The sequence below is a fragment of the Microtus ochrogaster genome, chromosome 4 (assembly GCF_000317375.1).
Source record: "Microtus ochrogaster isolate Prairie Vole_2 chromosome 4, MicOch1.0, whole genome shotgun sequence".
Lineage (NCBI taxonomy): Eukaryota > Metazoa > Chordata > Mammalia > Rodentia > Cricetidae > Microtus > Microtus ochrogaster.
In genome coordinates, this window is record NC_022011.1 from 85,093,011 (window position 1) to 85,107,094 (window position 14,084).

Consider the following 14,084-nt stretch of genomic DNA (forward strand, 5'->3'; position numbering starts at 1 on the left):
AGTAAAGAAGATCATTGTTAATTACTATTTTGTATGAATTTTGCTAAAGTTAACTGTAAAGAAACACCTACTGACTTGCAACTTACGGGGAATCTATTCTCCCCATTTCCAAAACGATGATAAATGGGCGCTGACGTGTGGAGAGAATAGATATTTGTATGTTTGCAATGTGTGTTTTAGATAATTAGGATTGGGTAATAAAAAATAGCATATTTGTGAACTTAATAGCATTAAGATTACTTTCAAATGAAAAATATCTCAAAAGTTCCTATTTGGTTTTTGTGCATTTTCTTTCAAAATGTAATGATTTAGTATGTTAGATATATTGAGTCCTAGCTGTGTTAAGAACATCTCCATTCCTCATTTACCTTGATCACATTGAAAACTGCCAATAGTTTGGGGTATAAAGTGTTTATACTGCCCTCTACTAAAGGGTGGTGAATGTACTTCATCTCCCAGTTCAACAGTTCTAATACAGGACCACCAAGTCTGCTGTGTCTGAGCAAACTGGTGGATACCTGGTTCGTTCTGCTTTCCAAGTTTTAAACCCCCAAAGCACACGGATCTAGTCCCTTTCCTTGGTTTAGTTTCCCACACACACAGTTTTTCAGAACAGAGGAATAAAAATCACTTGTTGAACCCCTAACTGGCTGGCATGCTTTCCTGTTTATACCCTATACATTTTGCGGGATGATGAAGCCAAGGATAGTTAAGGTGTCATTGCCCAAAACAAAGCAGCAGAAAATGTAGCACAGTTGCTTAGTGTGAGCCACCTCACTTCCCAAAGAGTTCAAATTGGATAGTCCTGAATGCTTAAATCCCCAAAGAACACATGGTTATTTGTACATATTTCATCCTAAAACATGTTGATGTTTGTTCAGAGACCCTGGTTGAGAAGAGCTCTAGATACTAAGGTCATTTGAAAAATGTCTACTGTTGCGCCAGCTAGTGCTTAACTTCATCCAAGCCCTGAGTATGTGCTCTGCTGTTGCTTTCTTTGGCAGTTGAACGTTGAATTCAAATTTTTATTTGGTTTTTGAAGTATAAGCAAAACAAGCAATAAAAAGGGGAATGGGGCGGGCTAGTGTTCAAATATGCTCTCTTGTGCTCTAATTCTGTGCCTCTGCATTATTAATATTTGGATGCATGCAATGCTAGCATGGAACTTTGGTCTTCACAAATAATGCAGTTTTTCCAGAAAACACTCACAAACCAATAAATGTAACAGACAACATTCCATTTGTTAATGGGCATATGTGAATAAGCAGTGTAGAAAATAGGCTCATGTTAGAAAATGGTTACATCTTTCATAACAAAGTGTGGTTATAAATGGACACTGTCAATGTTCATAGTTTAAACCCGGGTACCTGGTCAAAATGCTTAGGAAATATTAAAACTGAGCTAAATTGTCTCAAGTCATTTTATTCATATAATAAAGATTTAAAGAATTGGGGAGGTTAACATTTCCTGGTTTTGTTTGTGAAATTGTTGGACACAACCTTGACAGTATCCTTTAATGTCATGAGGTCGATTGTATTGTTAACCAACTTTTTATATTCTGGAACAAGTATAATAGTGAAAGTTGATGTTTACAACCTATAATCAGGTGAAATCTGTATGTGACCTGTTTATAAGTTGTACAAGGTTAGCTTTTGTGAAGAATGGAAAAGTAAGCCATGAGAGTGACTTAACCAGCTTTAAAGGACCTAAGTTGTGCTTTTTAAGCACTGGATCAAAGGAAACCCACTAAGACAGGACTGCAGCAGCCTTTGTGTTTGGACGAGTCAGCATAAATAAAGAATGAGAAGGCAGCAGCAAGAACTTCAACTACAGACAAGTGGAGGCATAAGATACTATGGTGATAGTGAGCAGCTTTCCAAAAGCTAGTTAAATCTGCTTATTGCAACTGAAATGTCGAAGAAAGTAGCAGGAAGGAGCTCCGCCTTTTGGAACATCAATGAGATAGTTGCCACAGTCACTAGGTCTAGCATTTAGACCTGCAAGGAAGGGCAATAAGCATTAGGTAAGGCTTGAATTTGAATTTTTTCACTAATTAAAGAGTAAATTTTTGTAAAGCAAGGTAAGAGTAATCTTTTTAATTTGCAGGTGAATGAGAACCCTACTTGCCTAAATGAGGAATGTCATTCCTACCATCTTAAATACGAAGGTTTCTGGCTGGGTAAGGTTTGTAGCTCACAGTAAAACCTGATGACACCATTGGTTCCCCTACAAATCCATGCCACAGTTTGGAACATTACCCCCATTAGTAGGTACACTGGCAGGATCCTCAAGCTCAGTTTTATTTTGGGTACCCTGTTGAACAAGTTTAAGACTTAGCAGTTACATTCTGCAATGGCCATGGGTATTTGTCAAAAAGCCAGATGTGGCCTCTTCATGTATACTACTCACCATTGGTATCTGGTAAAATCCATTTTCTATAAGGGAAACGAAAGTCATTTTGGCTTTCCAGAAAATAATTTTTTGGAATACGGCTTTGAATAAGCTACTAGTTGTACCCTGAAGAAAATGGGGACCTTTCACAGTTACCAGAATGCTTGTCTTCCTCAAGGTTTTCTTGCATAGCAGTTCACTATCATGTGAACCATTAGGAACAGTCATTTTTACTTGTGTGTCTGTCCCCACCATTCCCTAAACACGGTCTCACTGTTGTCCTGGCCTAGAACTTGATCCACCAGCCTGTCCCCCAAATGCTGGGATGGTTAAAGGGTGGTGCCTAATTGTCACTCATGTTCCTTAAAAAAATCCAAAGAACAACTGAGTTACTATTCAGATAAGTTGCTGATTGTACATAAGGGCTATTGTTTTTTTTTTTGTTGTTGTTGTTTTGTTTTTTTTGCTGCCTTGAAAGGGCTTTAAAAATTGGTAATTCAGGTTACTTTTTAATAACTTCAGAGGACACGTTTGCAAAAATACTGATTAGAGATGTTTTTCACACAGGGATGCCCTATATGTTTTTCCTATACTAAGTTTGCTTGGTATTTCAATCAGGACTGAATTTACATGACACAGGTCAAGGTGTTTCTTTCAATGGTGGTTCTTTCATTTAGATTTAGAGAAATGCATTTTTTTTAAACAGGCATTTTCATTTTCTTAAATAAAATGATTTTACTTAATGTGGTTCCACTGTCATTTCTGCAAAAGCATTTTACATACAAAAGGTGGACAGGAAACAATTGGGTGATTTTGACCTGTGGGATACTGTTCCTATTTTACATGTTTAAGAGCTTCATTCACATGTCAAGAACATGGGCTACAGAGAAATGGGCTTGGTTTCAATGATTCTGTTATGTTGCAATTCAAAACATTCCTGACAGTGATGGGCAAGACAAAATGGTAAGCATGGATGGGTAGGGTGCTGTGAGGAACGCGGTAGTCTAGCCAAGTATTCGTTTTTGAATGTTTTTTTTTATGACAGCTGAGGTGGTCTGTATTGTATTCAGTTGTTTAATTTGTAGTATAATGAAATGTTAACAGATGACTTTTTCATTAAAATATTTTTAGAAGTGTGTGTGTTGTTTTCTCACTTTGCAGTGTTCTTTTATATAGGCTGTAACAAGTTTGGGGTGAGCCTTAATAGAGTGAGCTTGTTTTAAAAGACAGTATGACTTCAAAGCATACTGCTACCTAATAGAAGGACAACACGGGATAATTGGTGTTTGTAGAATTTATAGACTTCGTGGTTGATGACACGTGAAATGGTAAAGACTGGGGGAAATGAGTTCTAAGTGTGACTTTAAACCTTGAAAGGTGGTTACTTGGTCAGACATGGACTAAGTAGGGTAAGAAACTGAGCTCTGTATTAGAGCGCCTCCACCCCAAGATAGGAGGAGTCTTCATAACATTTGAGTTTTGAGATTCTAACTCTAAACCCAGGCTGGCTCAGATTCCACTTCCTCTGCTGGGTCTGTGAGGATGCCTAACCACTTCTGTATAGTCCAGGTGAGAGTCTTGGTGCTGGGATTTTTACACCTTCGCATACTGGCTTTATGTAATTAGGAACCACAAATTGCTACTTTCCATTTTCACCAGAATATATTTTTGTGTCGGGATGAAAAGAGCTCTAGTTCCACGTGCTGAGTTTTGCCCCTGATCTTTGCTTAGCATTCACAAGGTTCTGGATTCAGTCTCTTTCTGTTCAAACCTGCCAAACAGGAAAGATCCAAGATTGAACTCCCTGATGTACTTAAGCGCTATTTTCTTCAGCAAGATTAGGATCCTGTTAAGCATTAAATTGGCATAACTAGGTTGACTATTTAGGGGACATGCCAATTTTTCTAGCACATTTGAAAACGGGCGGTGGTAGGGTGTTAACTAGAAGTTCAGCCCCAATGGATAGTTCTGGGAACTGGAAGGTAAGCATTTGCCCACTGATAATCTCTAAGGTCTAATTAGCATAAACATGTTGCAAGTTATGTAAATTTTGAGCTTTAAAGTTTTAAAGGAGCTCAATGGTAATCTGGAGGAGGCAGAGGCAGGTAGATCAGTTTGAGGCCAGCCTGGTCTACAGAGTGAACTCCATGATAACCAGAGTTCTTAAGCAGAGAAGCTAGTCTTGAAAAGCCAACTACATATATGAATGGATGGAAATGGATGAGTTTTAGAATGCATTTCTCTTTAGGCATTGTTTTTTTCTTTACCAATCCCTTTCTCCTACCTTTACCAGTGACACCCACACTCCCTGTCCTTGACCACTAAAGATTATTTTGCCTGCATGAGCATAAATGTGCATACCTGTTCATAGAATCCCAAAGGGCACCATTCCCTGGAGTTCCAGATTTTAAGATAAATACGGGTGCTAGGAACCAAACCTTTGTTCTCTGCAAGAGCAGCAGGTGCCCTTAACAGCTGAACCATCTCTAGCCCCTTCCATTGTGGTTTTTAATAGCTCAAAATAGTTGACTATCTGGAGGTTATAATTTTCTTTTTAATGGACATTGTTTCCCATGTGGTTAATGGAAACATCTTTCAAGCTGCAGATAAGCCACCTGCAGGGAATTTTAGTTTTATGCCTTCATTTAATAACTATTAGGGCCAGGTGGTGGCGGCGCATGCACTCGGGAGGCAGAGGCAGGTGTAGCTATCCTGGTCTACAGAGTGAGGTCCAGGACAGGCTCCAAAGCTACAGAGAAACCCTGTCTGAAAAAACCATTAGAATGCAATTAGGTTTTGTTTAGTCTGTAAGCTTTGCCTGTCAGGTTTAGATTGTGAACCTAATCCTGTGAGCTTGGCCAATTTATTTGGGCTTGATTTGTGTTTTTCTTTATTTGATATTGCCAATAAGAAAGCTTAAAATAATTGGGTTTTGGAATTGAAGAGATGGCTTAGTGACTAGGACTTAGGTTTGATTCCCAGCACCTACATGGGACAGCTCAATCAAGATTTTCCCGACAATTATAAAATTAAAGCCATGTACTATTATTATCCAGCCTCATAATCACATAAATTATGGGTGTGGTAGCACATTTGAATAGACTCCCTATTTACTAAAAAAACAGCTGGAAAATCTCTTGGCTGGGTTTCTAGGTTCTTAATACAAGGGGCTACAGAGTTGGCACAGTGTTTAAGAACATTTGTGGAATACAAGGGGCTACAGAGTTGGCACAGTGTTTAAGAACATTTGTGGCTCTTGCAGTGACCCAGGTTTGATTCCCAGTCCCACATGGTTTATAGTCACTAAACCTTCAGTTTCAGGGGACATGCATTCAGGTGAAACCTTCACAAACATAAAATGTAAAAACAAGGGGCTGGAGAGATGACTTAGCAGCCAAGAGCACGACTCTTGCAAAGGACTAGAGCCCGGTTCCTAGCAGCTCACAACCAGCTGTCGCTCGTGTCCGGTCTCCACAGACAACTGCACTCACGCACATACCCAACGTAGATGTTCAGGCACACACATAATTAAAGATTTAGAATACAATGTTTGATGTATCCTCAAAGGTGTGCATTTTAGAGTTGAACTAAAAACAGCTCAAGCAAGGTTTAGACAGTTGGGCTAGATTTAATATTTCAAATAAAGAACAAAGGGATATGGGGTTTTGGTAGTTGGGTATGCTAGTATGTTCTGAAGTTTTACTTTTTTTTTTTTTTTTTTCCTCATGGCTTTTTGAGACAGGATTTCTCTGTGTAACAGTCCTAGCTGTCCTGGACCTAGTTCTGTAGAACAGGCTGGCCAGACTCAGTCTCAGAGATCTGCCTGCCTCTGCCTCCCGAGTGTTGGGATTAAAGGTATGTACCACTGCTGCCCATTTAAAGATTTTGTGTATACGGGTGTTTTGCTTGCATGCCTGTCTGTGTAACTGGTGCCCATAGAGGCCTGAAGAGGGGGTTGAGTCCCCAGGAACTGCAGTTACAAATGGCTGTGTGCTGCCATGCAGGTGCTGGAATTTGAGCCCATGTCCTCTAGAAGAGTAGTCAGAGCTCTTAATCAAGGAACTGTGTTTTCAGGCCCTCTATTTGAAATCTTAAGCAATTACATAAAGCACTACTTAATGTAATTTAGGTACTGTAAAGAAGTCCTATGCTCAGTTCTCTACCCCCTCTTCCCTGCCCGGACAAGGTTTCTTTTTCTTTTTTTAAATATTTATTTATTATGCATACAATATTCTGTCTGTGTGTATGCCTGCATGCCAGAAGAGGGCACCAGACCTCATTACAGATGGTTGTGAGCCACCATGTGGTTGCCAAGAATTGAACTCAGGACCTTTGGAAGAGCAGGCAATACTCTTAACCACTGAGCCATCTCTCCAGCTCCCCGGACAAGGTTTCTCTGTGTAGCTTTGGAGCCTGTCCTGGCACTCTGTAGACCAGGCTGGCCTAGAACTCAAAGCCTGCCTCTGCTTCCCAAGTGCCAGGATTAAAGGCATGCACCACCACGTGGCCCAGCAGGCAATTCAAAGCCCGCCTGGTGTACAGAGTCCCAGAACAGTCGGGAGTACAGAAAATCCCTGTCTTGAAAAGTCAAAAAAAGGGGGGAGGGGGGAGAAAAAGATATACAGTTGCATATATGAACCTCACAACTGCTCTCTGACCCCGCTTGCCTTGTAGACTGCTTAGATGCACAAACGGGAGGGAACAGGCTCATTTCCCACCCAACCGCAGCCCCTCCCTTCCAAAGACTGCCTGGCACTCTTGTGCTTTTCATCGCGAGCGGTTCTTCCTATCACCCACTCCTGTAGCTAGCTCAGCCTTGGCCTGCGGTCTGTGTTAGCATTCAATGCTCTGACAGTGGCTTGACCTACACCTTCAGATGTTACAAGCTCAGGGTTGCAATGGTTTTTACAAGTATTCATTTATTTATTTGGAGTTTTTGAGACACAGTCTCTCTCTCCAGAGCTCTGGCTCTCCTGGAACTCTCTATGTAGACCAAGCTGGCCATAAACTCAAAGAGATTGGCCAGTCTCTGGCCCAGAGTGCCAAGATTAAAGACAAGAGCGACTATGCCCATCTTTTTCTTTCTAAACTGTTTTCCTCAATCCTTTTTCTTCTCAGAGTATGTTTCCTAGCCCCCTTTCAGAATGCCACTTACTTATATGCTACAGGGCACCCCACGGCTCTGCACAAACGTGTTCCTGGGTACCACAATACTAATAACCACATTTAGTATAAAAAGGTTTTATTTTTGTCTCCTTTGAGGCAAGCTCTCCCTATGCAGCCCTGGCTGACCTGAGTTCAGAGGTCCTCCTGCCTTTACCTCCTGACTGCTGAGAATAAGAGACACGTACTATCATGCTGGTTATAAAATGCTTCCGAATTTTCAAAACCATGTAAAATAATCAAAATGTGGCAAGTGGATTATTCTCCTATGGAAAATACTGTTGTGGATAAACTCAAGCAATCCAGAGTAATTTAAGTCATGATATTCTTTTATTAGTGCTAGCTCCTTTAATTTTTGTCAGAGCTAAATATAAAAATGTCATTCTTTTTGTTCATACAGTATATAAAAAAGTATAGTGGTTTGGTTAGTTTTTCAATAATTTGCTTTTAGCCAGATGTCATATAAATTTATGAGTGTAACAAATAGGAACAGTATAAATAAGTTTTGTAGTATTTACACTTACACAGAAACTAGCCCAAATGGTGCCCAAAGAAATTAACTCCAGAGTTAAAATGAAACTGATTCAACATCGAGGCTTTAATGCTTTATAAAGTTTCCTATTATTTCTACACTAGCCATGGCTAGAATTCTGCATAGTTACTTATAAAGTGTTTCTGCATTCCACATTACAGTAGGAAGTTCTATCAGTACAAAACAAACACTAGCTCAGAACAAAAGGCTCCATCTTCCCGAACCTAGTTTTTCTTAGTATCTGACTTCTTGCTTTTTGGGAACCAGGAACACATTGCCGTCTCTGGTCTGCTGCAGGGAGTACTCACTAGGAGAGTAAGGGTTTCCAGCCTCATCAGGCAACATGCAGAAGACTTAAAGATATAAGGTGCTGAACTGCCTCTTCAGGAGATGGAGGTTTCTGTCGTTTTCTCCCTTTTCTCTGAGTAGCTTTTCTCGCTCATCTTTTAAGTGGCCTAGGTCTTGCTCCAGTTCTACTATGTTCTCCAGTTTCCTTTTTCTACAGTTCTGAGCGGCGACTTTATTCTTACCTCGCCTGCGTATATCTCGGATCAATGCAAGCTGAGCTTCATTGAATTGCTCCTTGGACATCATTTCATTGAAGTCATCAACAGGGAGGTTAATGATTTTTTCAACAGGGAATGGGATATGGAGAGCTTTTGCCCTAAGCTCATCTCTCGTGAGATGAGCCTCCAAGCGGCTTGGATGTTTGTCTTTTGTGAATGGGACTTTCTGATGACCAGGACTCACAGGCATTTCTTTTGCTGTTGTACTTTCACGATGCGGATCATGCACAGGAACACTGTGCCCTTGAGCTGGTGACAGAGGCACCGGGTCCCCAGAAGAATGTGTTGGCTGTGCTTTGGGAGCATTCTGCTTGACACTTCCAGGGGCGCTGTCTAGCTCTTCCATCTCAGAGTCACTGAGCCCAGGCGGTGGGTCTCCATAAATGGAAGACTCCACAGAGTGCTCTGGGGATGCTCGGCAGGGACTAGTGTTCAGGGAGATGCCAGAGTCCGAGTCATTGAATTCGGCTGTGCTCTCAGAATGCTTCTGGTTGAAAGCTTTACAGAGTGACAGGTCACAGCCATCAATAGGCCGGCTCAGAAGTTCAGAGAGTGACTGACTGACGGCAGCAGAGGAAGGCATGCTGCTACCGCCACCGGGCTCTGCTACGAAAGCAGAATAAAACTCATCACCAAAATCTGTGTTTAATGTGGGATTTGAATCTAAGGAGTTGAGCTGGCTGGCATCTTCTGTGGAGAGGATACTGCTGAAAGAATCTTCAAAACCGTGAAGGAAATGGGGACTGCAGCTGCCCACTTCTTTCTCCAGCGGGGAGATGGAGGGGTAGAAATGGTAATTGCTGTCAATTTCTGTCAGGTTGGCTTCTGGGCTGGGAACAGTGGAAGTCTCAACCAACAGCTTGTTTTCAGTATTAAGACACTAGAAAAGAAGTTCATACTGTATGACTCGAGGCTAGGTATTGTTTAGATCAGTTCTCTACCTCCATTCCCAAGGTGCTCTTTTCAATAATCCAAGAATTCTCATTTTCAATAGATAGGCAAGATTGCCAAAGCTCTAAATTAGCTTTCAACTTGGAAGCTATCCTGAAATATTCAGCCTGCTTAACTAAAAATTCTATGGTTAAGCGAGCCCGGCAAGCTCTCGTGAGGAATTTAAACACAGCCCCAGTTTCTCCCTGTAAGCAGGTGACGTGTAAATAATGGATAACCAGGATAACAAGGCCGTAGAGCTCGCTCACCTGTAACTCGGGAATGGAAAGAAGCTCCTGCCAAACTTGCTCCACGTCCTGCTGCATGCTGTCTAGATTCATAGCTGTCTCCAGGGAGCTGCCGAGTAACTGAGCCTGATCCAGACTGCTGAAGACTGGGCTTTCCACGTGGCTGGGGATCTCCAGGGCGAGTGACTGAAATGTAGGTGAAGAAACCTAAGATTGACAAGGTGTTTATGTGAACAAGATCAAAGGCACGCGGCAGCAGTGGGGTCTGTAGCTCTCCGATCATTGTTTCTATCAAACAAAACACTTCTTCCTTCCCAAGTGACCCCACAGTTATAATTTACTTGGTTGTTACCCATGTATTTAAGGGTACACTTCAAAATGGACAAAAATAATCATTAGGACTAAATTTTTTTTCTTTTTTTCTTTTTTTTTTGGTTTTTCGAGACAGGGTTTCTCTGTGGTTTTGGAGCCTATCCTGGAACTAGCTCTGTAGACCAGGCTGGTCTCGAACTCACAGAGATCCGCCTGCCTCTGCCTCCCGAGTGCTGGGATTAAAGGCGTGCGCCACCACCGCCCGGCTAGGACTTAATTTCTATCTACAATAGCTAGCAAAGTTAACGGAAGCACTGGCTAATTGTTGTTCTTTAATCTATATCCATTTCCTTTGGAAAATTATTCAGATTCTTTTTTTTTTCTAGCTACACAAATAAAACTGACTTGGTTTAGTATTGTCTACAGGTCTTATTTCTAAACATTGCATAAATACCTGTATGGTTTCCCTGACAAAGAACTTCTTTGATTAAATTTTTCCTTCTAAAATTTTCTTCTAGTCTCATAATTGGGGGACACATTAAAGGGTCTACTACCAGATAAGAGAGTTTTGCTGTTAAGTAACTATTTTTATACCTCATGGTCATCTACAAATGGGAATGTCTCTGCCAAAAGCTGCATGCAGTCTTCAAAGTACTGGGCATCTTGTTTGGGAATGTGGGCCACCTGGATAAACAAGGAGAGATACAAAAGAACTTACTGAAAGTTCTACTGCTGAGCCTAAGAGTCCTGACCAGCATCGAGTTGTTCATAAAACAATGGTATTTATAAACTAATGATACTTAAGAAATCAGTTTGTTGCATAAGTTCACACCAAATCATTTGGGGTCAAACCTTAGTGCCCCTCCCCCACCAATAAACAGTGCTCGAGGACTGAACACAGGGCCTTGTGCTAGGCAATAACCTCCCCTGATTTCCTGAGTGATCTGGGTAAATGATGTAAGCCCATTGGCGTTAGTTGTCTACTGGTATATAACATAGTACTTAACACAGTAAGTTAAATCAATTACTCATACAACTAGGGCCATGCCTGCCCTAACACTGAGCCATGTCTACCAATCCTACTACTGCTGCTGCTGCTCCCAACAGGGTTCTCTGGAATTCACAATCTATCTCCCTGGGATCTGTCTTCATCACAGGGATCCCCTAAGAGGAGCACAAGTACTGAGCTCATCCGGAAGCTAAACTTGGGAGCCTGACCGTCACAAAACACATGGTAGACAGCAGGCAACTCAAATCCAGGTGGTCCACTCAGCTCTCCTTAGATCCTGCCACACTCTTTCCCTCAGAATGAAGTGTACCTGGGAATAGCTGGCGGGCCCACTGCTGTCTGTTGGGATGTGTTGGGCTGGCTGAATTGGAAGGAATTCTCCTGTCTCTTCATCCAGCTGTAGCTGAGCGAAAAAGGCCTTCTCCTGTTCCTTCTGGAGTTGCTCCTGTCTCTCCTTTTCGAGTTTTTTCTGTTTTTCCAGCTCATAGTCCTTCTGTCGCTGACTGAAGTCAAACACTTCTCGGCTTACCCCGAGATCTATGTCTTGCTTCCAAAGGATGTCAATCAAATCCATGTCCTGTGTTTAAGAAAGAAAAGGAAGGAGAAACCATGGTCAAGATGGTCCACAAAGGGGAGAATACGAACTCGCTCTGAACGAGAGGGCAGATGCAGCGATCTAGAAGAGCGCTATTAATGCCACTCACTACAAGTAACAGGGTCTGTCTACAGCCAGCCATTCTAGTCACAATTCGAATCATTAATGACTACGTAACAATAAAGACAGACAAGTTATGCATATTTCACATTAGTGTGTTTTTAAAATCTCATATCGATTGAGAATTGAAATTACAGCAAATACCACAAGTCACTCATGTTTGAGACAGGGTTTGGCTTTAACTCGTTCAGCAAATACCCAGTTTACAGAGAAACGGATTTGCTATTGAGCTTTAGCCTCTAAGTCATGAACAAATTAGTAAAGCAAACCAGTACTACCTACAAAAGTACCAAGGAGCCGGGCGATGGTGGCGCACGTCTTTAATCCCAGCACTCTGGAGGCAGAGGCAGGCGGATCTCTGTGAGTTCGAGACCAGCCTGGTCTACAGAGCTAGTTCCAGGACAGGCTCCAAAGCCACAGAGAAACCCTGTCTCGAAAAAGCAAAAAAAAAAAAAAAAGTACCAAGGTAGTATAAGCTAAGTACACCAAGCTAAGTACACCACACCACTGACCCAGGCCCTCACACCTAAAACACTCTTCAAAACAAGCACTGCTCTGGAGAGACTGAAGACATCACATAAGACATGGGGAGATCTTACAGAGAGGCCATGCTTTCATTTTAATTAGCATTATTATTCTGAGATCATGTGTAGCCCAGGCAATCCTCCACCCACAACGTGCTAGGATTAAGGTATGGGTCACTATGCTTGACACTGGGTGCAACCCCCAAACAGTTTTTCTCATATATAACTATAGTTTTTTAAAAAGTCTAAAAAGGTTTTTAGAAAGCTGAAGTCCGTTTCCATATCACCTATACTGAGAACATCCAAACGGGGCTGGAGAGATGGCGTATCAGTTAAGAGTACCAGCTACTCTTCCAGAAGACCCACGTTCAACTCCCAGCGTCTACACTTCTACACGTGGCTCACTAACTCCAGTCCAAGAGTCTCTGAGCCTCTGTGGTCGCTTGGATGCATGTGGTGTATGCAAGTGCAAGCCAGGGCTGATCCTGCTTAGTGGAAACAGAGTGGCCCCGGTCAGAGTGCTATGGTCAGAGACCTGAACCAGACATTCTGATCAGAACGCAGCAACAGTGAGTGAGGCTCTTCTTGGGCCTGTGTTTTGCTGTTTTAGATTTCCAAACAAGTTTAAGAAGAAAAATGTCTGAAATTTGACTTTTTTTTCCCTCTTAAGACAGTGTTTCATAATGAGCCCAAGATGGTCTGGGGCAATCTTCCTGCCCCAGCTTCCCAAAGTGTGTGCCATGATAACCTGGCTTCAGATATTGGCTTCTGTAGGAAGCATTCAAAGTAGAACTGGAAGAGAGCGTTATGCAGAAGTTTGTTCGCCCACAGCCTGAGTGCTGCTCTGTAATGACCAAATAAGCACCGAGCATTTCCTGTAAGGAACCCTGTGACTGGCGCGTGACTTCCACCACAAAGACCCATCCCTGACCCACTGTTCTGCGGAGCTTGAACATCATCTAAGAGGAAATATGAGGGTGGCGCCCACAACAAGCAAGAACAAGACAGCAGGGAAGGGAAGGGAAGTGCCCAAGGAGAACTAAAACTGCTCAGAGCCAGGGCTTTGAGGAGCAGCTGGGGCCTGACCCCACCTTGTCGGCCCCAGGAGGGAAGGCCACACAAACAGTCTGGGGAGGAAATCAAAAGCAGGGAAGGGTCGCACAGCGGTCCAGCAGGTATTTCCTTAGCCAGCCCATGGGTAAAGCAAGTCCAGGGGTGAACGCTGCCTGACACTTACTGTTTCAGTTTTTGTTCTCATAGATTCCTGAGTGTGCTCCAAATTCTGTCACAGACTTGGCTTATACAAAAGACAGCACGAAACAAAATGTTGGACAATTCGTGTTAAATCGCCATCTGGTCCAACAGAAAGTTATATTCAAATGTGTGCTAATCATTTGCCATCTGGGTAATCCATCACAGGTTCATGGAATTCTTCAGTTGGACAACAAATTCATGCCATTTTGAAATAAACATCTCTGTACATGAATAGAGATTTTGAACGCTGGAGCCATACTGTGTTTTGAGCCAATTTTAGTTCTTTGAACAAACATCTTATCATGTTTAGATGATTTTTAAAGGAGAAAAAAATTGCCAGGCAGTGATGGTGCATGCCTTTAATCCCAGCACTTGGGAGGCAGAGGCAAGCGGATCTCTGTGAGTTCGAGACCAGCCTGGTCTACAAGAGCTAGTTCCAG

General features: G+C 42.2%; 2 protein-coding genes across 2 annotated transcripts in view; one reads left to right on the top strand and one right to left on the bottom strand.

Annotated features, from left to right (window-relative positions):
* Positions 1-2,114, top strand: part of Hnrnpa3 (heterogeneous nuclear ribonucleoprotein A3) — an 8,911-nt gene extending 6,797 nt beyond the window's left edge. The window contains exon 10 of the mRNA XM_005346758.2: positions 2,107-2,114. Within this exon, the coding sequence (XP_005346815.1) occupies positions 2,107-2,114 (8 nt within the window). The remainder of the gene's footprint in view (positions 1-2,106) is intronic.
* Positions 2,115-7,874: 5,760 nt separating this feature from the next.
* The window catches only part of Nfe2l2 (nuclear factor, erythroid 2 like 2), a 26,226-nt gene continuing 20,016 nt past the window's right edge, over positions 7,875-14,084 (bottom strand). The window contains exons 2-5 of the mRNA XM_005346604.3: positions 11,462-11,728; positions 10,737-10,826; positions 9,852-10,037; positions 7,875-9,532 (exon numbers count right to left, since the gene is read on the bottom strand). Coding sequence (XP_005346661.2) covers positions 8,441-9,532; positions 9,852-10,037; positions 10,737-10,826; positions 11,462-11,728 — 1,635 coding nt within the window. The 3' untranslated portion in view covers positions 7,875-8,440. The remainder of the gene's footprint in view (positions 9,533-9,851; positions 10,038-10,736; positions 10,827-11,461; positions 11,729-14,084) is intronic.